At 38.9% G+C, this 25,690-nt stretch overlaps 1 protein-coding gene across 1 annotated transcript in view; it reads left to right on the plus strand.

The window, feature by feature from the left end:
• Positions 1-9,751: 9,751 nt before the first annotated feature.
• The window catches only part of tafa5l (TAFA chemokine like family member 5, like), a gene marked incomplete at both ends in the record, with an annotated part of 45,502 nt that continues 29,563 nt past the window's right edge, over positions 9,752-25,690 (plus strand). Inside the window, 2 exons of the mRNA XM_079238827.1 lie at positions 9,752-9,848; positions 25,436-25,585. Coding sequence (XP_079094953.1) covers positions 9,752-9,848; positions 25,436-25,585 — 247 coding nt within the window. The remainder of the gene's footprint in view (positions 9,849-25,435; positions 25,586-25,690) is intronic.

The raw sequence follows: 25,690 nt of genomic DNA on the forward strand, positions 1-25,690 counted from the left end.
TTCCTGAAAACTAGGAAATCACATATATTTACATTTTTTTTCTGGGTTTAATATTTTGAACAAATTATGAGTTCTATGTCAATGATAACTGAGGCATTTTCAGTCAATCAGATTATTTCAAAATTTGGTTTTAATTCACTAAAAAAGACTCGGAGGTGTAAATATGTTTGTTGATGCAGGACAGTATAAATGCAGCCTCTATCAGTTGTTGGTGGAAGATAACATAGGCGTTTCCATTATTTCAGTAAAAAAATATAGAGAAAAATAAAATATTAGGCGGAATTTTCTTAATCTGCAGCACATTATTACAGCCTAATGCACCAGGTTCTCAGACATATTTCATTCATTTGAATGTTGTGTATGAATCACATTAAAAACAAAAAAAGAGGTGAACTGTATAAATAATAACTAATCAATAAAAAGCATTATGAACAGTAATGTAACAGTGCAGAGAACAAAGCCCGCCTCTTGCTTTTCTCTGCTCTTTCTCCACATATTCTCTTGTGCTCATGTGTGAAAACTGCACTATATGTCAGCGACTCACCTGAGAGCAGTTATTGTGTTTTGGCCTGAACTCCGCGGCGGTCTGACATCAGTTTATACAATCAACAATGTGAATGCATCCTCCCCCAGAGCATTAGACCTGCTTATTGTTCTCTTTTCATAATGTGCCTCTCTTGTTAACGCAGAGTTTGACCTGCAGAGCAAATCAGCAGATTCAGTGAGGAAAATATGGAGAAGAAATCGAAGTGTAACATTCTGTCACCCATAAACAGACTGCTCTTATCATCAACATCATTCATAATTATATTTATAGTATTATTATTATTGTTATCAACAAATATTATATTGATATTAACCCCAGAGACCGTCAGTAAATGAATACATAAAATAATTTACAGATGCCTTCTGAACTATCACAGTTTCCTGTAGGTTGGCGTCTAAATGCAGTGCAAGTCTACTGCCTTTTGACATCAGCAGCATTTTGTGGAAAGAAAGATCAAGATGATGAAAGGCTAGCATTTAGCCTTTACCTGCTGCAAAAAACATTTACAAGCTCTTATATGAGTCAGACTAGTGTTTCAGAGCGATGACCATGGAGGGTAGCCCAACTTTTTCTTTGAGCATAATGCCTGAGTTAAATGATTTTAAACCAAAAGACAGATTTTAAATGTTCTGATGTTACTAAAACTTTACTTCATGCTCTCTGAAAATTAGTGATGAGTAGCCTACTGCATTAACAAGACAAGGATATTAAGACGGAGCAGTGTGGAAGTAATATCTGTCGCTATCCTCTCTTTGTTTCTTAGAATAGCTCCTTGTAATTAGGACCATTCTGCTGCAGCCAAATTAAAGTAGCTGAGAGTAGTTTGTGATTATTAAGTGCTTGAAATCACTGCACAGGACTTTATTTACAAAGTAGACTTAACAGTTTGACTTCTTTTCACCATTTGGTCATAAACTATTCTCAAGGTATTGGTGTGATTTTTTTATTTTTTAGATCAATCCACATGGCTGTTCTGCAAAGTAATAAAGATAAGCCCAGAGCAGAAAGTTAGCATAAAATAACCAGCAGCTTTAAAGATGGAAGATGTACCTCCAAAACTAAGATTATACATTGAAGACCAAGAAATAAGGTAAATTTACTGTTAGTATGAATTTTGTATTGGATGGATGGATGGATGGATGGATGGATGGTTGGGTGGATTGTTGGATGGATGGATGAAAGGGTTACGTACCCAAACGAGTATAACATAGAGTCTAAATATGTAGGTCATAATGTTTTTGTAATTGTACTTCAGGTTGAAATCCTCCTCCAACCTCAACACTGGCATAATATTAGGGACAGAGTTAAAGTTAATGTCTGGCATAAAACAGTTTATCATTTTACTGTGAAAAAAGAGCAGTGAGAAGGCCAGGCAGAAGCAGAAGCCAGTTGAACAAAGACAGATGAACCCTCTGTATGAAGAAGCACAGACATGATGAAAGATGAGCTTCAGATGGAAAATCTAAGAATGACTACAAAGAGGTAGAGGTCTTTCTACCCGATTGATTGAAATGCTGAATACACTCACTTGGAGAGAGAGAAAATGGAAAAGAAAGAGAGAAAATCTTGAAGAGAGAAGTCAGAGCAAGTTGGAGGAAATGGAAGACCTTTTACACTGAAAACGGAGGAAGGGGCAAAGGAAGACTCTTTGTGCAGAAAAGTGGTTGACCAGGTGAAATAGTTATGTCAAAGGAAGGGCAGACATCCAGATGTGTTGGTGTAACTGTTTAGCTGGAGAGACTGAAAAGAAAAAAAAAGAGACTGCAGAATAAAGAACTTCAGGCTAAACATAAGAGGAAGGATTCCTTCAGTGTCAGAAGATATCCGATACATGAGGAGAGGATGGTGTTTAAAGCAGTAAAGATTAGATCGCAGAGATGAAGTAAGCCAATGTTCAAGAAAAGGTAATCATCCTGAGGATGTGGAAGGCCTCTCAGGTGAAGAGGGAGAATATGATCAAGGTAAGAGTAACTTACAACCAACAACACAAAGGACGACAACAAAAAAGGAAGGTCTTTGATGCGAAAACTTATCCCGTAATTGATGACAGGCTCCTTTAGGTTTGGAAAGAAAGAGATGCCATTGATGAGCCAAACTTACATTCAAGGATAGATTCAGGGATTCAGAGAATGAAAGAAGATTCTCAGCTGGATGAACAATATCAATAAGCAACTTAAAGCCAGGAAATTCTGAGTTCAAGAGAAATTTATCCAGATGAGGGAGACTTTAACCCTTTAGCTGCCTGCTCTACTCTTACAGCAAAAGTGATCAGTGGGAACATTATTACAAATTTATGAAAATAAACCCGCCTGAGTCATTTCTACTACTCAGTTTGGATATGTACTGCTAAAAGTATGCGTTACCTTTATACTTATTCACATTTTGATTTCACAGTAACCGTTATCTTCTGTTTATTAGTGTGACCATTAAAGTGTTGGAAACATACATGATGAAAGACATCACAAATGCCTGATACGTACAGTATTATCACAACAAGTCAACTAAATAAAGCATGTAAATGTGAAATGAATCATTATTCGGTTCTCATATCTCAAACTTCAGCACAATAGTTGGAGTCTTATAACAAATCTGAAGGAAATCCTGATCAGAAACTTTCAGGAAAGTTTTATCAGATAAACCTGATCTGAAATCAGATTAGATTACTGTAAATCACTTATGTGCACATCAACACAACAATGCTGTCACCAGTTTTTAGGTTTGTTGTTTGATTAACTATTAACTCTGTGAGTTTCTAGCTAACAGTATTATCATGTCTTTGTCTTGTTTTTTTCCTTTCTAATTTCACCTGTTGTTGTGATCCAAGTGTTACTTCTTCTTGTTTACATTGAAAAATGTTGATAGTGCAGAAAAAGCTGATTCCAATTTAATCTGAATTGGTGTAAACATGGTATTCTTTTACATTCTGATTTGTTTAAAAAAAAGAAAAGAAAAAAGACTGGATACACACAATGCTAAAAACAGCACGCAAACAGGGAAGCAAGTACAGATCTGAGTCCATGGATGTCCAGCTGTAGGGCTGTAGTCCTCCAGGATTTAGACATGTCCTTGATCCAACACAACCTGTTTTTAACTAAATAGTTCTCCTCAACACCTTGTTGTCAAGGTCTGCTCAAGCATGTTGACCTATTAATGTGATCAGGTGTGGTGCAGCAGGAAACACCTGAAACCTTCAGACAGCTGCCCTTGAGGTCAGATTTTGGAGACCTCTGGGTGTGAGGTCTTTTTTCCGCTGTGACTCTGGGACAGCAGGAGAGTCCACGCTGCCATGAACCTGAGCAGGAAATGCTGCAAATGGACAAGCTCTTATCAACCTGCCTTTTCTTGCTTACTGCCAATAATGCAGCAGGTCAAAAGCTATTATTTCTGGAGAGTATTACTCTAAAGACAACAAAGTAACACATGTGAAATGTAAACCCTGAATTCTGCGGCTGAATGTACCACAAACAAAGTAGTAAAAGTATACAATCACAGCTGAAATATTTCGCAAAAGAAAAGGTCCATTTCAGCAGATGCTTTGAGGCACCATATGCTCCTCTCTGGCATTTAAGCTGTGAACAGCCGGCTGCTGGAAAAACAAAGAATTGGAAACACGAGTCCACAGTACTTGTGGCTTGTCCTGATTTGATACAAGCTAACAAATCACATTGCAGCTCGCATATACCACTCTTCATGCTCATAAATTCTGGGGGTGCTAATTTGCTCTTTCCCCCCAGCGATTTAACAAATGTTGCAAATTAACTGTAACAAATTCTCCACCTGTTCCAGTAACACCATGTTAATGGGAAAACTGTGAACAAGCATAATTAACAAAGATTTGTAATATTACTTCCCATGATGTTTGATCCCAGCTGCAGCATCTTTAAACCTTTTTTTTTTCAATGGTACCTACAGTGGCCCTGAAGTGCAAATTAAAAACATGGCAACAACTTATATACCTCTTCTAGGTTAATGTAATTGTGATGTCTTTTCATTGTAGTTGTGATTTTTAAATTGCAGATGTGCTTTGCACTTCAGGTCCACCATATTTACATCTTTCTCAAATGCAGTATCAGTAGATCCGCCCCAAGAATGCCCAAAGACAAACCTGGAGTCTCCATTAAAACAAACATCTTTACTTGTCTGTTCAATGTGGAAAAGAAATTAATCAGTCAGGCATGATCAGGACTTGACTTGTGCCAGTGTTAGTCCACTTTTTAACCCTTTAACCCAGTAATATTATCATATTAATATTATAAATACCATATGCTCTGAAAAAGATGTACATAAAAGGTTGGAAAAAACATTGTGTTCTAAAAAGAACATCTTGAATTCAGCTGCCACATTTAGACAGTAGGGTCAGAATTTACTGTAAACAGCATAAAAAGGTGGATCCTCCAGTTCAGGCTCCTCGTGATATAATGTGTGAGACATTTTCTTAGCAGGTACCAACTACTTATTGCTTAAACACCACAGCCTACATGGGCGTTGTTACATGTTCATGTCCATCCTTTATGACCACAGTGTGACGTCTTCTGGTGGCTACTTCCAGCAGGATAATGCACCATGTCTCTCTTCCCTGTCCTCTCCACCCCAACCGGTTTCCTGAGCTGGGTTCTGCCGGGGGTTTCTCCTTCCGGTTAACAATGAGTTTTTTTTCCTTTCCACCGCTGCCTCGTGCCTGCTCAGGATTGGGGATTGGACCAAAGTCAATATTCGATGCAATCTGTTGGGTTTCTTAACGAAGCTGTTTATTATAAACTGGCTGCACGTCTGTAAAGTGTTCTGAGATGACGTTGCAAAGTGGTGCTATGCAATTCTTTCTATTCTACAGCCATTCAGCAGACACTTTTCTCCAAAGCGACTTACATCTGTAAGTAAGAACAACACAAGCAGGAAATCAAAGAGGAGGGGACAACATGGACTAGTGCAAGTCAGACTGGGAGTCCAGATTGACACAGGTGTTGCTGCATGTTGTGCTAGAAGCCGTGCAATTTTACACGAATACAGCTGAACTGAACTGAATTAAGAGCTCAAATCATCTCCAACTGTTTTCTTGAACATGACAATAAATTCACCGTATTACAATGGCCTCCACAGTCACCAGATCTTGATTTAATAGAACACCTTTGCAGTGTGGGGAAACAGGTTGTTCTCAGCATGCATGTGCAGCTGACCTGACAAACCCACAGTACCTGTGTGATACTGTCATTTCAGTACCCAAGGAATATTTCCAACATGTTTAAGAATTGATGCCAGCAAATATTAACAATGTGTACCTAATAAAGTGATCGATTATATGCTTTCTTTATTCAAAACTATTTTAAAGCATTGACAGATAATTTCATATACTCATATACATATATATGGATTTTACCGAGGTCAAAACTGCTGACGGTGCAGCAGTTTGATAATAAATGCAGCTCCACAAAGTAGAACATTTTCTAATCAAGTTATTTTGAATTGTCATAACAAGGACGAAGCACTGGTGTTGCAGCACTGGATCTTCTATCCAGTCCAAACCCTGCATGCACAACACCAAAACCCTGACTGTGAAAGCACACCTATGTTTTTCCCATGAACACATGTCAGATATCCTGGGTGGAACTCAACTCTGTTCAGCCAAAAACATTCTCACCAATAACGAGGCTGCAGAAAACAGCCTGACATGAGTTAATAAGAGGCTTCACAGCTGCTAAAGTTAACAAGCAGGTCAATATGTATTTGTGAAATTTGCTCAGTCCAGCTTCATGTTGTTTGTTTGAGCTGTGTCACTGGAAACCAGTCACACTTAATGGGAACAAAGTGTTAAGGCACAGGCACTCACTGTATTCTGACATTGTTGCCTTTTGTAGATGAAACAAAAGCACCTGAAATTAATTATCTGTGATTAGGAAATCCAAATAATGAGCAAAAAATGTCCAAAAAGTTTCTTGTCACCATTTTTATGCATAGCTGTTTCTAATAAGAGTACAAATGTACAGCCAGCAAAGTTGCCAGACCAAAATGCATGTATGTGTTGTTTTTCTACACAGATATAAACAGCATTAACATGTTCATCAGTGCTGGAACCCTTTTACTGCCGTATACATTGGTGGACCATTTAAAATATGCATTCGGGTATATTTCTAAATTACAAATAAAACTCAAGGATTATGTGTATATATATATATATATATATATATATATATATATATATATATATATATATATATATATATATATATATATATATATATATATATATATATATATTAGTGAGTCTTTGCATTTAGAGCATCAATATGAAAGCATCATTTACATTACAGCAGAGCAAAACCTGTTTTTCTTGTTTTCTTTGTGGAAGTTTTGATATTTCTGGCGGTACATGCATATTAAATCATTCATTTTTAATCTTTCATCAGTGATTCTTTTGGAAAATCTATGATTAGCTTCAGTCTTTTGTTTATTTTAATAAACAGATTGATAGTTTTTTCTTCTTCTTCTGTCAGGTGGTACATTTACTGTCCAAATAATAACTGAATTTCTGACATAGCCTACATTAAAATCTAAAATAAATGTAAAACATTGCTTTCTGAGAAATCCAAACAAAGTAGCGTTACATTAAAAACCGCCCTGTACATTTCTGTAAATGTACTTTTCACCAGTAATTTCAGATTTTTTTAGTTTAAGGGGTCTATTTTAATACCACATATAGTGCTGGGATCAATAGCCATGCATATTTTCTGATCATGAATCATTTATTTTGTGTGTAAACCAATAACTTCAGGTAAACATATATTAAAACTGTCAAATAAATCTAAAAGAGGTGGGAGAAACACTGGGTACCATAATGGAAAATTTCATGTACAAATACATCAAAAGTGTAATTAATGACCGTACATGAGATATAAATCATCTTTGTAAGCATCTAGAATGACTAAATGACTAGTTTTGCATAAAAAAAATGCTATCAATGCTGTTATTACGATTCACATATGCCCAGACGCAATTAAAAACAAGTATGTGAATTAGCAGTAAACATGAAAATAAATATGATGGGTAAAAATAAACTGGCAGAATTCATAACCCTGTCAGTCACAGTGATGGATTATGATTAATTACACTGCAACCCTGCTGGGGCATCACTCAGACACTGATTCCCGACCCTGATAGCTGGCTGAGCCCAGCTGCAGATGGGAGAGAAAAACAAACCTCATTCCTGCAGCCCACCTCTCCTTGTTGGTCCTGATGCTGCCGCAGCTGCTTTAATGCACAAAACGTGAGCAGGTCTAAAGAAATGATGCCCCGAAGCTGGAAAATCGGCAAACTATCCTATTATTACTTAACAAATGCGGGGCCCTCTTGCAGTGTGTGGCCCAGTAATTTTTCATGTGTTACAGCGCTGATGTGACAGACCTTGGCCCGAGCCAATACGTCATCATAAAAGCCATTCAGTGAGAGGCTGATGTAGCACAGCAGCACACAGGGGGGAACTTCTCCATCTGCTAATAAAGTGCACATTCACTGGTCATGGGATCTCCTGAATGTGTGTGTGTGTGTGTGAGGCTGGATGAGTTATTGTAATGGTCCTCGAGTGGCGAGGGAGTCTAAAATAGCGCTCTTTCAGAAGATCGACTGGCATTTAGCCGCCTGTGTTCCACAAACACCAAGGATACACACTCAGTGAAGGAAACACCGGTGTGCACATTTCAACGACTTCCTGTTATGAGGTTATGTATTATGATATATGATAAGCTTTTAAAGAACCCATGAGGCAAAGCACGTGTCATATAGTCCTCAAAAGTAACAGACTTCTTCCAATTTCTAAGAATGCCATTAATGTTAACTAGAGTCCTTCAGGGCGTTTTCTACCTATGAAGCAGGGCAGGAAGACGGGAGGAAAGTAACATGTCACGATGTGGTGGCAGCTGGTACTACCCCGCCTGTCCCCGTGGGCAGAAACGGGACTTTTTCATGTGTATAAATAAGCATCACCATCTACAATTTGGGATTTATTGCCTCGGAGCTGAAAGTTTTTTTTTCTCTCTTTTTTCTTTCTCTCTTTCTTTGAGGAAAGAATTGGGACACTGCGTGTGTGTGTGAGAGAGAGACAGAGGGGGAGAGAGATTATTTGGAAACACTTTAAGTCGAGGCAGCTGAGGGTGCAGCCGCAGCAGAAACGTTTCTGCCACGGACTGAGAGACTCCCACTTGATCACGCGCACATAATGGTGCAGATCCGGATGGATTAACGCAGCCCTTCGGTTGCGCGCGACGGGTTACTTGACTTTGCGACGGCGGGGATCAGTTTCCCTGGAGTCCAGACGAGACATCACCCCTGCGAATTTGCCAGAGCTTCTTGCGCAACAGCTCATACAGGTGACAATTGTTGCCAACTTCACGGCATCGCCGGTAATGAATGCGTCTCATCCGGGCGGGAGTGCGCCGCGTGCAGCCACGCGCGCCTCTTTAGACGTGACATTTTGCTGCTTCTTCGTATAAATGTGACCGAAAATGCCGCATTTGCACGTTTAAGGCGTTCTTACAAGAGGTTTAGGGCACGCTGGAGCGTCCCGTTTTCCGACAAGTTGCCGTCCTGGTTCGTCCTGGTTGGTGCGGGTCGTCACGCGCGCGTCTCCGTCAAGACGCACGGCCCGGCTGTCCTCTGTGCTGAAGTTGCTGGGGGAAAACAAAAAGAACAGCGCCGAGGAAGAAAAGCAGAAGTGACAGCAGCGTTCAGGGGGTGTTGAGCGGCTGAATTTATTACCAGCATCATCAGCATCTCTGCGCGCGAGGCATAAAAAACTGCGTGGGACTGCTACCGCTCACACACCCTCATCCACACACTTCCAGCTTCTTTCTTTTTCCTTTTCCTTTTACCTTCTTCTTTAAAAAAATAAAAAAATAAAAAAATCAAAAATCAGAAGCCTGCTTGTGAATTCCAGCTCGTGAAACAGCAGCTGCGTAAACTTGCTCAGATTCCGGGCCATTCTCTCCTGTAAGCGCGTGTGCTGAGCAGACTGGATGGATCTGGGGCTCATGGAGGGAATTTAACAGCAAGAAGGGGGATTTCTACCAGTCCCTCTCCTGTTCTAACCTCAAAATGGATGCCTACCACAGGTTTTGGGGACGCCACTGGATAAGCTACTGTTCCGCTGATCTGTTTGACATCTGAGCGGCACAAGCGTTCAAAGTTTGGGATAATCTGACCGGCTGAAGGTGTAGGATGCAGTCTGGAGCCAAGACGCTCTCCGCAGGTGGAGGTGCGTCACTCTGCTGCCTACTTCTCCTCTGGCTCATCTACTCCCATCTGCTCAGAGAGGGTAAGGACGCTTCCAGATATTTATTAGTTTGCCAGCAGCAGCTTTGTCTCCGAGGGCTTATTGGGATGCAGCTGCACCACAGTGTGGTCAGATCCACGTGATCCCCAGAGAAAATCCATCCATAATCGAATAAACAGCTTTAAAGGGACCTATGAGGTATCGTCCCTCTCTTCACCATCAGTCTTTTTTTGTGGTGACCTTATGAGTGAACCTTAGTCGTTTTTACACCATGATTTTTTTAATGTTCCCAGCCAGCACATAATGTCACATATTTATCCTGTCTGAGAGGTCGACAAGGTGCCACAAAGCTTGAAACTATGACAACATGCAATAGTCTACATGGACGGTGTTTCAACTTAAATCTTTAATTATAATGATTATTATTTCATAATCATTTTAAATAGCTGCCCTTTTGAGTTTTGCCCAACCTAATTTTGAATTATTTATCTCTTAAATTCAAATGCAACATTCACAGCTGAGTGTCAGATGAAAAGCAGCACATTCTGCATCCTAAGAGGGACCTCATTTCTATCTTAAGTTTTGTTATTTCGCTGAGATTAAGGATATCCATCGTTGCTGTGCTTTCTGTTTGAATAATGCATCCACTGGTGCATTCACACCTTCATTCTTTCACAGATTAGAAAGCAAAAGGATGTTTCCATTCACTTCACTTGGCTGCTGTCTATGACAAAATACTTTGGATTCAAGTGTCATCAAAGGCACAGAGAGCTGCCTTAAACTACTGGAACTTATTGGGAGATGTTATACACTAAGTTTGCAGATTAGATCTTTTAATCAAGCTTTGGCCAGCAGCATAATTACCACAGTGGAGGAGGGATAGAACCGACATCAATGTCTTTGGCAGCTTGCCGGGAACAAAAGTAGATGCTGATTTGAAAAATGAACTGCCTCTGTGTTGAAATGTGCTCCTTTTCCTCGTATTTGTCTGCATTTTTCTGTGTTTCATTTCAAAATGCTGCTGTCACCGGTCTCTTTTTGCTGTCCCTGAAATGCCTTCTAAAGCCCCTCGGCAGAGGAACCAAAGCAACCCGTATCTCTCCCCCTCGGCCATTTATTATTGACTCATTTTCATCTGAAAATGATCTCATTAGCGCATTATCGTACAAATCGCTCAATCAATCTCTTGTGAACTTTTCTGCCCTTGATGTATTCAGATAGTAAATATATTCTCCAGTGTATGGCCTGGATATGATTTGAGGGTTGACATTCTCTTTATTGCTGATTCTTTTTTCAAGGTCTGAGCTGAATTTTAAGAGTGAAGCAGCCGGCATGTGTAGTTTCCAAACCCTTCTGAACTACTTTTCTGGCTGTTTTGACCACGACTGTGTTGTCATCGCATCTGTTTCTGAAAGACTCAAGTTTACATTTTATTTATCAGAACAACCCACTGATGCATCAGAAGCCCCTTTTACTTTCCATAACCCAGAGGCCACATCCAGTGTTTGTAAATTGGTGAGCAGAGAGGCTGCACAGCTTCCACCATCTCCATGGCTCATCTGTCATGGAGGTAAGGACAGAAAATCAAAGCACAGCTGCCTCTATCTGTGCATGCCTCTGGGCCAGCACAGGTCACGATGAATGGAGCATTAACTGCACTCAGTGTCAGCCATTTTATTGAAAAAAAAACTTTGGATTATAAAGACTTCCATACTGGATCACGTTCTTCTTGAGTGGTTCAGTTATTTCTTCTTTGCAATGGGGGAATCTCTGTAGTGATCCTGAAAAGAAGCGAGGTGAAGTGTTTTCACTCATGTGAATGAATGGACAGTTACCGCAGAATACATTTTAACCTAAAAGCACAACATGAAGAAATCATCAAATCACCAAGGCACATATATATATATATATATATATATATATATATATTCATTCATTCATTCATTCATTTTCCGAACCGCTTATTCCAATTCAGGGTCGCGGGGAAGCTGGAGCCTATCCCAGCTGGCTTTGGGCGACAGGCAGGGTACACCCTGGACAGCTCGCCAGTCCATTGCAGTATATATATATATATATATATATATATATATATATATATATATATATATATATATATATATATATATATATATATATATGGCAACCCAGAATTAAATAATTGTTTCTTCAGGTTTTTCACAAACTATTATAAACTTACCTAGAGAGATCTACCATCCTGCAACCCTTCCTTGTCCAACACACCTGAATCTAATAGACCAATTCCCTTTTCTGCATGCCGTCCAGCGCTGCAGAGGCCTGGTAACAAACCATTCATTCGATTCAGGCGTCTTGAATGAGGGTTACAGAATGGTAGACCTCCAGGACTGAACTTGGTTACCCCTTGTTCAGACGGTGAAGTGAGATTATCGTTAAATAACTGATGACACAATTTGAAAATAAATTAGTGCATATATTTCTGCTAAGTTACTTTACTAAAATGGTTTCTTCTTGGTGGATTTTAGATAATATAGTTGCCAATTTATAATATTTTTGATGAGTCAGTATTTATTAGACACGACAACTGACTCAGCACAACATGTCAGAACAAAACATTACTTTCTGTTTGATATAGAAAGCTAAAAGAAAAAAAACCTGCAAATTTTTAATGACATCAAACACATTTTCATTCCTTTTTCATGACATAGTGATGCTTGCTTATGTTCCTTCAGTCTTCAGCGCTGTGTGTTCCTTTATCATGGCTTACCTACACACGGGCTGCTCTACAGCTGCATATAGCCACTTATTCATTTGTGGCATTAACTAATGTGCCGACTGCACAAATAGTAAACGGCAACACGAAAATGGCGTTCTACAGCGCCGACTTATCAACCTAACACAACCTAACACAGCCCGCATGTAAAGGTTGGAGAGGAACGGAGATGTCTTTTCTATCTGACTGTATTTGGACTCCTTATCTCTATTTTGGCTTATTTTGCTCTACTTCTGTAGAGCATTGTTACAAATTGCATGTACTCAGTTTGCGGAAAGCTTTGTTGACATTTTCCACACTGTTATGGTGACGCAGTTGTGAAGTTACCAGCTCGGGACAAGTTGCACATTCAAAGGGATTCTTTTGGGTCCTGAATGTGTGCAGTACTGATTCACTGGGCTTCTGACCAAACACCAGAATGTGACAAAGTTAGGCGTGAGAACGGATCAGCATAGTTCAGGCATGCAGTGGAAAGAATTTTTGATGGAGAGAATCTTTTGAGAAACAACATCATATGGGGACTGGAAGGAAGAGCAAGGTTGCAGCAAAGGTGGGCTGAAAGGCAGAATGACATATTTATAATGATATTTAAAGAGCAAGCTCTCGTGCTGATTGGCTTAGAGGTGACTGGCAGACAGGTTATTGGAGAAGAGCAGTGATATAGAAACTGAGGATGGAATCGTAGTGACAGTGTGTGAAAGCAGATTGACTTAGAGAATAGCCCATGATCAACATTTAGAAATATACAGACTGACTTGTGATCAAGCTATATTTAGTTATTATTCTCTGCTGTTTATGGAGGCAAAAAATAAGCTAAAGGAAGGGGAGACAGATTAGTTCAGTTGTGGTGTTGCTCTGTGTGTGCACAGTGTCTAAATAGGTGATTTTTAATATAACTTGAACTGATTATAGCCAGTGTGTTTGAATGCAGCGTTAAGTACAGGGTGGTTGGCGCTCTGTCTATCTATTATGATGACAACCTCATTTCCTGCTTAAAATAAGAAGACAAAAATCTGACAAATGTCCTGGTACTTAAAGAAAGCACAAAGTGCTTTGCAAATATCAATCTCCATTTTGTTTTGCACATACAAAAATAGCAGTTCAACACACAGCACAACATATTTCTGATTCGTAATGCTTCATAAAGAAATGCAGAATGTGTTTTTCTTTTTTACAAATAAAGGAAAGAAATCTGTCTTTATTTGGCAAATAAATATCACGTTACTTTTTGCACAGTTTTCAATCCACAAATATGTTCAGTAATTCACGCTCCACAACAGATGGCGCTGCATCAAGATCTGTCATTTGTCAATTGCTGATCTAACAAGAGAGACGAGGGATTACTGTGGGAAGCTGTTGTCAAGCTCTACAGCACGGCGTTACACTCACAAATGCCACTTAAAATATGATAGTGAAGAAAAAAGTTTACCTTATCCAGAGGCAGTGTTGACTTCTCTGGACCATTACACAGCGGAAACACCTGTTTGTTGTCAGGTGAGTAAGTATAGTCAGAGAAATGGATTCCACATACGCTGGATCAAGGAAAGAAAAAAAAAAGCACTTTCCAGACTTCAGCAGCAAGTCCAAAGGCCAGGCTCTGGGATGTTATGGTGATGTATCAGTGGCTCATTAACACTTCTGTCATCGCAGCATTAATGCTGAAAAGTTCAATGAAATCTTTGAGCAGCATATGCTGCCTTCAAGACTTTTCCAGGAGCGTTCATGCAGTTTTTAACAAGACAATGTGAAACTACTTTCTGCACACATTTGTGAGTGAGAAAGACAAGGATGCAGGTACCGGACTGTCCTGCCTGCTGTCCTGACCCGTCCCCAACACAGGGTGCATGGAGAGCTTTGAAACAAAAAATGTGAGGAAAGATGTTGCAGGCTTCGACACTTTGCAAGAAAAATGAGACACAGACAGAATGTATTCAAACAAAGTGCATTTATTTAGCAATGTTTTTTATGTGTGTGTTTTAGCAAACAACACTGTGTGTCATATTTGTTCGATCACCTTTATAACTCTTACGTTTTTTTTGTTGGTTTTCTTTTTTATTCACACAGCTGCTACGTTTACATGGGAGTTGTACATGTTTGATTCCGAATAAAAGTTAAATCTGCTTTAAACTGATGAAAAATGACCACGTAAACACTTCATTCCTAATGCTAATTTCTATTCTGTATTAAACTTAATTCTGATGTTAGTGGCTAGTTTATTCGCATTTTAATTCCGATCTATTTAATTCCTCTGTCATGTAAACTTTAATTCCGCTCTAAATTAATTCCGGTCATTCTGTGTATGCTCGTTACCTTGTCCTGTCCCGATGACGCGCGTTGTTTTGCCTCCCGTGTTCGGTGGTCTGTCTTTCTTCTTCTTCTTCTTGCTGCAAAAAGTGAAGTAGTATGCTCCTGTTGAGCTGGTACTTCACATTTATAATAAAAATAGCGGCGAAACTGTTACTTATTATTATGTAGTTTTTACAAGTTACGACTGAAAAGATGAGAAGCAGGGAGTTAATTGCTAATTTCTGGTATACGTCATACGTCACGTGCACCCTCTGTTCAATCAGAACCCTTCCCAACCTGCCGCTCTAAAGAGGAATTAAGTAAGGACATGTTTCATGTAAACCTTCATTTGGAATTATTATTTTCATGTAAACTTGTAGGAGAATACGTTAAATCCGAATTATTTAATTCAGGATTATTAATTCCGAGTTAAAAAAAACATTCTTGTAGAACTAAAAAAATGCTGAATCAGGAAATGCATTTAATAAAAAAAACAGGTGAATCAAACAACTGACCAAAACTAATCTATTAAGCTGTGTCTTCTACTTGATGTGATCTCAGAGCAACGGACATTAGCACATCTTTTTACAGCTTTTGTCACATCATAATTACTGTGTCATCTTGATTTGTTTGAATAATCCAATCATTGCAACAATCTATCCTGTCACCCTGCCATGCTGCACAAGCTGTCGGGGAAGAAGACAGCTCACATTTTATGAAATATGTCTACAGGCAGTGTCAGTAAATTTTAAAGTGACTCACTGCAGCTTTACAATCAGTGCAGTGATCCATTGATGAGAGACTCACACACAATCCAAATGCCTTTCACAAACCAGGCAGCAGATTTTATCCTGGTAATTTATTCCTCATGCTATCATGCTTACTTTTTTTTTCATTTTTAAACAAATCAGCTTCTTTGTGTGAGACAGTATGTCATCACGGGGCACCAGAAGGATGAATTTAAAAAATCTTCGGCTGATATTTTCTTTTAACTCGGGGAGCAGGGCTGATCCACCCAAGCATTAAGCTAATCAGAGTACCAGAGAATTACTAACTTTTTTTGAACTGAAAACCGTGATTTCCATTTCAGCCTTTTTCAAGACAGCATTAGGAATGCAAAAGAAGTCTTGCTCAGATTATGACCTTGGCTGTAAATTTTAAGCATATCATAGTGGGCTCTTTCATGAGGCTGTGGAGCTTTAAAAGTGTGAGCATCTTTATGGAACAAAATGCAAAGAATTTTTACAGCTAAATCAATTTGGCAGCGCACAAAGCTCATATTTCATAGCTCCCTGAATATGAATTCTTTCTAGCTGTCAGCTTTGACCTCCCTTGTGGTTGAGTGTAGCGCACTGCTCAGCGCCTATCTGCATTGTTATTTTCTCTGCAGAAATCTCGGGGCTTGAAACTGCTCCATCATTGGCAGAGTGGTGTAAATGATTTGAGTTACGTTCCCTCAGTTTTGGGTCCTGCTTTCTTTTACGCCCAATGCTGTGATCATATTTTCTCAGGAGGCCGTGATTGAACTTTAAAGCCGCAGTCCACGCCATCATGCATTACAGTACAGCACTTATGGGGGCCGTAATAGTCTGCTGATGCTCACCATTTTCACTGTGTTTGCATTAAAGACGGAGGCCATCCTGGAGGGCTTTCTGAGTGAAATTTAAAGTGAGTCATTGTGGCTTTACAGTGCTCTCTGCTTTACAGTCATCAAAGCTGCTGTTTGCTTTTGCAGAGCATATTGCACATTCACTCTTTATGCCTCAAGCTTGTGTTCATCCACAACCACTTGTCTCAGTGCACTCGACATTGTAATATCCCTGCTGTATCATTGCAGCAAAATCTATCCGAAGCCACCTACTTCATGCATCGTGCGTGCCACGGCAGACCTGAATGACACCGTTTGTCCAGTTAGTGAGGAATGTAAGGGGAACTTTTCCTTTTTAAAAGCTGCCCTTGGCAATGTCGTACAAGTGTTGCTTACAGACTGTGCAAAATAACTGAGACACACGACTCCAGGAGTCCTGTAAGATTAAACTATATGGTATTCTCTTCTCTTCTGCTGTGAAAGGAAACAATCTAAAGCTGCTGAGTCCCTTTTTTCTCCCAGGGGTGCACCATCCGACTGCCTTTTACGAAAAGTTTCAATCTGTCATCCCCCGTGGGTGAAATAGTGTACACACCTGACATGAAAATTAAATTTGAGGCAAACAGATCACAGCTTCAGTGTCTCAGTTGTCGGAGGTGCTATACTCGTCTCTCTTTCTTTGCAGCCCCAGTGGGTGCTTGTGAGTGCATAAAAATCGTGCTTCATGCAGCTTTAAAGATTCAGACTCAAACGTAATACTCATTCAAACATGTGCAGCTTTTTTAGAGCAGAAACTCCAACCTGACATGTGACCAAAATATGAGAGCAAAAAAAAAATGCTCATGAGGACATTAAATGGCAGGCTGAGTGCAGTTTGGATAGAGGAGTGTTGCCCTGTAATAACACAAAACAAACCGTTCCTGTTGGAGTCGCTGCAGCTGCTTGCTTTTTTTCCCTGTGTATCATTCCTCTTCATTCATTTCTGATTACTTTAGGTTCATCTGCCTGCTTAGGGACCATTACACAGATAGGGAGTTGTTCAGTTGCATAAATATAGATGGGATTGCTGTTGTGCATTCAGACAGCATGGAAAATCAAGCGGTGGTATTCCCTTAAAACCAAGTACATTAATATAAAGCACATGATTCGCTCCACTGCACTGTTGCCCTACTTGTTTAGCTGTAGAAGATCACAGTGGTGTCAGGAAGCGTGTAGCATGGGGTCAGTCAAACATCTGCCTCTCTCACCTGGTGTCCTATTACACGGTACCTACTGCACCGCTCACGTCAAGTGGTGTTAAGGTAATGAGACGCACTTGGCTGCAGCTGCCTTGACTAGCATATGCTCAGTCAAGTAAGATTGCTGTTTGATGTCATCCTGTGTTGTTATGAACAGACAGAGCTGTGAGATTAGAACAGACATGAAGGAAAGGTTAAGTCTTAGCACCGTAGTCAAAATGAAAGCGGTGGAAGGTTAATCAAGAAAAAGTTTCAGAGATTACATCTCTGTTAGTGGGATTGAATTTATTAGCCTCATTCCCAATTCAGGTGATGCAGAATTATACTCATGCCAGAGTGATGAATAACTTGTTTTAGATGTGCTTATGAAGCACTGAATAGAGATGAATACATTAAAATAAATCATTATTCAGGCAAGTAATGGCAAATCATTTGGATAATCCAAACAATGGACCTCATGAATGACCACATTTATATTCTCCAACCCTTTTTATTCCTTTTTTGTGCACACACTAGAAAACTCATGCCTTTCATAAATGAGTGGATGTGCGTGTTTGTAAAATGTCATTGCTGTAATAAAAGCTTGACTTGTGAACAACTCAACACAGTATCACCAAAAAGAGAAAAGTAAAATTTCTCTGCAGTACTTGAATAAAAACGACAAAAAAAATTAAATGGACTGAAAATTAAGATGTGCGATCTAATTAAAAAAAAACCCACATCTATCTATCTATCTATCTATCTATCTATCTATCTATCTATCTATCTATCTATCTATCTATCTATCTATCTATCTATCTATCTATCTATCTATCCATCCATCCATCCATCCATCCATCCATCCATCCATCCTGCCAAAGAAGAAAACATATGTTTGCAGACTAGTCATACCGGAAAAGTCTTCCCCAGGAAGGGTTCAAAGAACATAGGACAAGCGTCCTGAGGTGTTCCCCTGGATCCAATTTCCCCAGATACCAATTTGATGGGATCTGATGGCATCTGTAGGTGGCAAACCTAATCCGCAGAGCCTTATGTGCCCAACCAACAAATTTCAAATGGTTTACTGCAAACATATTGGTACCAGACACTCCAGGACTCCCACAGATGTTCTTCACCCACACCGTGACAAATCAAACTTTGTTTTTGCTGACTTATACATACATATATATATATATATATATATATATATATATATATATATATATATATATATATATATATATATATATATATATATATATATATATATATATATATATATATATATAAATAATAGTTTTCTATTATTTATACCTCTTTGGTATATTCACAGCTTCAATTTTATACGTGTATATATATATATATATATATATATATATATATATATATATATATATATATATATATATATATATATATATATATATATATATATATGTGTATATATATGTATATATATATATATATATATATATATATATATATATATATATATATATATATATATATATATATATATATATATATATATATATATATATATATATGTATATATATATATATATATATATATATATATATATGTATATATATATATATATATTTGTATATATATATACACGTATAAAATTGAAGCTGTGAATATACCAAAGAGGTATAAATAATAGAAAACTGGGGAATATATGCCATTTTTGTGAAGTGTTTGTACCCTCACAGACTGAATAATTTGTTGTACTCTGACAGTGGCTCAAATGTGATTATTTGCTCTTTTTCCATTGCAGAGTCAATATTTCTGAGCTTTGAACTGTTGTAGTATGTGGGATAAAACAATTTTTTTTATTATTATTCAACCTCAGCATGGACTGTAGCTTTTTATAGAAGGTCGTCTACTTGTGATGCACTTTGTGGTTGACTTCATTCAATCCAAATGTTGTCACATCCTACTATCTAATAGTGGATCTTTAGCTTTGTACTCATGTGGCCAAAAGCAAACTTGAGTACTGCATAAAAAGTTGTTTTGCTGTTTATGTTAAATTAATTCACAATCACAATTTTAATTAGTTGCAGCCCTAAACATCAGGCTGTTAAAAAAGCGTAACTCTGTTGTAATCAGCGTGAGATGGGTGGCTGTTTAAGATCATTGCATTTCTAATTACATTTTTAAATTTGATAACTGCATTCACAACAAATCTACATTGACTGAGTACCTGACTGTTTAAAAAGCTTCACAATGTTTTCAATCTCTTATAAAAGATCTGTTTTCTGAGTTTATATACATGATAATATGATTATCGTGCTCTCTATGCTGTCGCCACTTTGTCAAGTCAAAAACATACCATGCAGTTAAAGTAATCACTCAAACTTAATATTGTATGTCAGTGTGGTGATTAGAGTCTGATTAGAAAACTGGTTAGAATCAATGCCAATATGTTTATGCCAAGCCAACACAAAGGAGCTCTGCTCTATAGCTGTGTCCTTATGGAGAATAATACCAATTACAATACATACTGTAATGAATAATTAACTGCTCTAGCTCTACAAAAAGTGGCATTTTTAATAAGTATGGGGCGACACTATTTAGCAAAAGTTCCCTTTGCAATAAAACATTGTAGAACATTACTTCCATCTTTAGCATCTTGCAAGTAATTACGATCTGTAAAAGAAGATTGTTTTAATATGGAAATGGAATCCATGTCATAGTTCATTCACTACAGCGTGTCATATTATTTTATGGCAAAATTCCCTGAGGAGAAGCAGAGCATTTTACTCAAGCTCCCTGTCTGGTTTCACTTGTATTGGCGCAGTGCAGACCTGTGTTTAATGTGATTGCCTGTTAAATCTGATAAGAAGTTTATCAGTCGCTACAAACTACTAAAGTATCTGTACAGTCTTAATTAAAGGGACAAACATAAGAAACAGATAAGCAAGAATGCATGGAAGTTTTTATTGGTTACTTCAACTGTCTAAATAAGAAACTATAAACTGTTGATAGTGGTGATGATAATCTGGTTTTATATATGTCTAGAGTTTAATAACACTATCATGCCCACCAGCTTTCAGGCCTGCAATGACACACGGTGACTCAGGGGAACATTGTGAAAGCGAGTTAGGACTCCTGGCAGCCCGTTAAGGCAGAGATATTAAGATATATGCACATTTGTACTTAGGTGATCTGTAATGTGTCTGATTGGAGCACTGATATGTCGAGCGCAGGCTTGCATCTATGCTCTAAGCTGTGTGTTTGGACCCTTGTGTGTGCGGGCACTTTGCACTTGTATGGTGTTGTGACTGAGGGATAAGGTCACGAGGCTGCCAGTCAGCACTGAAAGCCAGCCTCTGCAGTCTGTACTGCCATCATGTTGTCCTCTATGTGTCGTTTTTGACAGGATCCAGAGCCAGGCGGTCGGCAGCTATTGCCATGCTTCACATGCTCCTTACTGCCACGTTTATATGTGGATTTCGAAAATTGGAAATAGAGAAGAGGCCAAGTGTCTTCACAATGCTAAGAGACAGAAACCCCCTGTCACATAAATTAGATTCTGTACGTGTGATAGAGCTCTGGCCATGGCTATGAGCACTTTTCAAAGCAGCCCCCGCCCACGCGCTACGCAAGTCCCACTTCAACTCCCCCGCTGCCTTACTCTTCTCTTGCTTCAGGCTTATTGCATAAAGCCCATTCAGCTGCTCATTGTTAAATCACGGCAGAGTGCTGATATCTGGTGGCATCTCAGTCCTTCTAGCAGCCATCAGGTTTACTGCGACCTTCCTCAGCAAAAAGCGAGTGGAGGGAGGGCTAAGTGGTCGTAGTTGTCGGTGGTTGGTGGCTGCGTGGCTGATGCACTGAAATAAAATTTGCATAGCAGTTCTTTATGGAGGTGATTGTGTTTTATGACTCTCAAGATTGCTTGAGGTAAAAACACAAAGTTTGGGCTCCACTGAGAACTGTAACCCGTCCACTCCCCATGAATTGAGGTGCAGGTTGGCCCCGTTGTGGAAGCTGGCGCTTCATGTCAGGAAAATTAACTGAAAAGAAAAAAATCTTTCAAAAGGTTTCAAATCAGTCTAATTATTGAAAAGAAAAGGAATTCTTCAAGAACCAAAGGATTCTTCCTCTGTAGACCACAAATATGCACAGCAATGTTTATGTAAACGCATCTTGGACCTGAATAGCTGTTTCCTGGAGAGTACTGTGTGAGCATTTTTCAATGCCTTTGAATTTGTTAAACATTCAAATTTAGCCCTTATTTCACGAGAATTGGTTGTAATAACAATGATAATGCTGCTGGGAAAAACACCAGATTTGATTTAAGCCATTCTTTTGTAAACTATTGAGCCACTGAATCATTTCAGCAATTTCAGGACCAACACAATATTATAGTCCTGATATAAGAAGAGTAAGGAGAACACTGGAGTAATCAAAGCTGTATTTCCTTAATCATGTTGAAATAATTGCTTTTTTTTCTTTAACACATTTGTATGACAAAAAAACAAACAAAAAAAATCCATCCCTGCCTGGCAAAGCTGGAATTCCAACTTGCATATCCCATAATAAGCCTCTTGGGAGCACACAGTTGATGCTTTGTTCAATAATTATGACATTCTATGTGAAACATTAACAGTGCTGAAATAACATCCTCCTCTCAATGGTATTTAACCCACTAGTGAACTAATCATTACTATTTTCTAATTCACAAATGAAGATATCAACAAAATTTTGTCATGTCATGTTATGTCATGTCATGTCATGTCATGTCATCTCATGTCATGTCATGTCATCTCATGTCATCTCATGTCATGTCATGTCATGTCATGTCATCTCATGTCATCTCATCTCATGTCATCTCATGTCATCTCATGTCATGTCATCTCATCTCAAGTCATCTCATGTCATCTCATGTCATCTCATGTCATGTCATCTCATGTCATGTCATCTCATCTCAAGTCATCTCATGTCATCTCATGTCATCTCATTTCATGTCATCTCATGTCATCTCATGTCATCTCATGTCATCTCATGTCATCTTATCTCATGTCATCTCATCTCATGTCATCTCATGTCATCTCATGTCATGTCATCTCATCTCATGTCATCTCATCTCATGTCATCTCATGTCATCTCATCTCATCTCATGTCATCTCATGTCATCTCATGTCATCTCATCTCATGTCATCTCATGTCATCTCATGTCATGTCATCTCATCTCAAGTCATCTCATGTCATCTCATTTCATGTCATCTCATGTCATCTCATGTCATCTCATCTCATGTCATCTCATCTCATCTCATCTCAAGTCATCTCATGTCATCTCATTTCATGTCATCTCATGTCATCTCATGTCATCTCATCTCATGTCATCTCATCTCATGTCATCTCATGTCATCTTATCTCATGTCATCTCATCTCATGTCATCTCATGTCATCTCATCTAATGTCATCTCATGTCGTGTCGTGTCGTGTCATGTCATGTCATGTCATGTCGTGTCATCTCATGTCATGTCATCTCATGTCATCTCATCTCATCCCATGTCATCTCATGTCATGACATCTCGAGTCATGTCGTGACATCTCGTGTCGTGTCGTGTCGTGTCGTGTCGCGTCGCGTCGCGTCATGTCATCATGTCATCATGTCATGTTGTGTGGTGTGGTGTGGTGTCATGGACATCCAGACTGCAAAAGAGACTTTAAAATATTAAAATTGTGGCTGGTGCTTGCTGAACATATTTATTATATTGAACTCAGACAGCAGGCCTGCGATTCCTTTACATTGCTGCCAAGCCAGTTCTTTTTCACATTTAAAGCAGGTGATTGCAGTTACGCAGTCACCATAAATCTCTTCCTTATATTGTATTCAGTAAGGTGGTCATATCTAAAACTTGGACACATTAGCACTGGCGCAGGTAATTTTATGAGTCATTTGTGTTGATCAACACCCCTTTCAACCTTTGCCATCATTGCACTCATTTCATGCTCACTTAATGAACCTTTCAGAGTGCTTTAGAGTGACCAGAAGCAGCAGAATGAGGGGGTGATGGTTGGTGAATGTTAAGGATTGACCTTACATGAACTGCAGCACAGTCTCTTCTCTATTTGGCTTCCTTGAGTTGATTTTACTTAATTTCACCCACAGCCTGAATTGCTTCCGCTGGTCTCCTTTCCCAGATCACTATTCTACTTATCAGGGCTTTACTATTTAACCTTCAGCAGATATTTTTTAGATACCATGTTCCCTTTAATTATGTTGACAATAAATCAGTTACTCCTCTCACACATATTCACGCATTGTTCAGCGGGTTATTGATGAGTTTTCTCTGCTCTTATGTGAGACTTCAATATTGCTGTTGATTTGAAATGACAAATGCCACGCAGGAAATGAGTCATCTACACTGTGACATTTGTTCTTTCAAAGCAGTCGATGCCTCAAGCACGTAATTGTGATTAAAGCTCGTTAATCCATAAAACACAAGACTATTAATAACTCCTTCTAACATACCAGGAAGGCTCATGTGAGCTGCAACCTTAAACACAAAACCTGTTTGCTTTATGAACAGTTGGCACAGGTGTGTGTTTGAGCATGTCAGGACTCTTGCAAGTTTCTCAGACTCATCCAGTATCTTGAACATGGTGCAAATGAATATAATTTCCATCATATAGTTTTTCTGAGAAAAAAGTTGATCAAATAGCTTTGAAGAGTGTTTTATTTTTTAATTTTAATTTTTTTAACGCTGTGAAGTCTCCTGATGGAGAAAAAAAAATGTATTCATGAATTTCTTTGTTTAACAAGTGGAGATATCTCCACAGTCGCTATGTTATCCATTAGTTTGCAACGCTTTGAGCATGCTGCAGTGATTCTCTCTGCTTGGATTGAACATTAAAATAGTACCTTCGACGTATCACACACAGATAGCTGAGAGGAAGGTGGCCATCACTCTCAGACATTCTGTCTATTTTCTATCCCAGTAGAGCTTATAGCTTCACTTAAAATGGGTCTGTTTGTCATAGAAACTCAGTGCCAGCAGTCTCCTTTTCCTCAACCAGACACATATTAATCACTTATAATATAAAAGTGAGAAAAAGAATCCCGTAGTGAACTTTCAATATTTTAAAATGCAGGCTTGCCTTATCCCTTGGGGACATATAAAGTATAAATATTGGAAATACTTGTTTCATGTGGTTTGTGAAGATAAAGCTTTGATTTACCTATGAGTTTTGTAAGTACCCACATCAACCTCTTTCTGAAGCCTTGTAGTCCAAAAATAATGTTGGGCTAGTTCCACTTTGGCGACTGATCGACAAAAGCTGCAATGGTCCTTCTGTGGCATTCTGAAACATTCGAAACCTGAGCACGTTTAAGTCAGTTCTGTTTATGTAAAAGACTGGTTAATGGCTGAGATAAACTCTGAATTTCTTTTGGGTGTTTCCTTTTATTGATATTTTTCTATTTTAAAACCGGTGACTTGCACATCTCTTAACTTGCAGTCATGAATTCCCAAATGGACATCTTCCTTTTGGCAGTCTTGGGGGATCTTTGTTTACCAGATGATCATTATATCACACTGTTATCATCCAGCCACACTGAAGAAGCAATCTGGTCTGCTGCCTCTAAAGTACTGAAATCACTTTCTCATTTCTCTTTTAGAGATTTTAAATTAGAGTTATAAACCAAGAAATAGGTTCCATGCAAACAACAGGCTGCATGCTGTTGCTCCTGGTTGCTCCTCTGTAATGTGTTCATTACAGTCTCATTATGCTAATGTGATGTTTTTTGCTCCTCACTTCTGTGTTTGGCAGGCCAGTTGGTGGTGGGAACCTGCGAGATAGTGATGCTCAACAGAGACAGCAGTGTTCCCAGACGGACCATCGCCAGACAGACTGCTCGCTGCGCCTGCCGGAGAGGCCAGATCGCTGGCACCACCAGGGCGAGGCCGGCCTGTGTGGATGGTGAGTTGAATGACCTGTCTAACCCGGGGCGGAGCAGATGTTCCAGATCTTAGCTGGCACAAGCTGACACAACAGACCAAGTCATTAAAAAGTGAGACGGCTTCA

The sequence above is a fragment of the Telmatherina bonti genome (assembly GCF_933228915.1).
Source record: "Telmatherina bonti genome assembly, chromosome: 4".
NCBI classification, from domain to species: Eukaryota; Metazoa; Chordata; class Actinopteri; order Atheriniformes; family Telmatherinidae; genus Telmatherina; species Telmatherina bonti.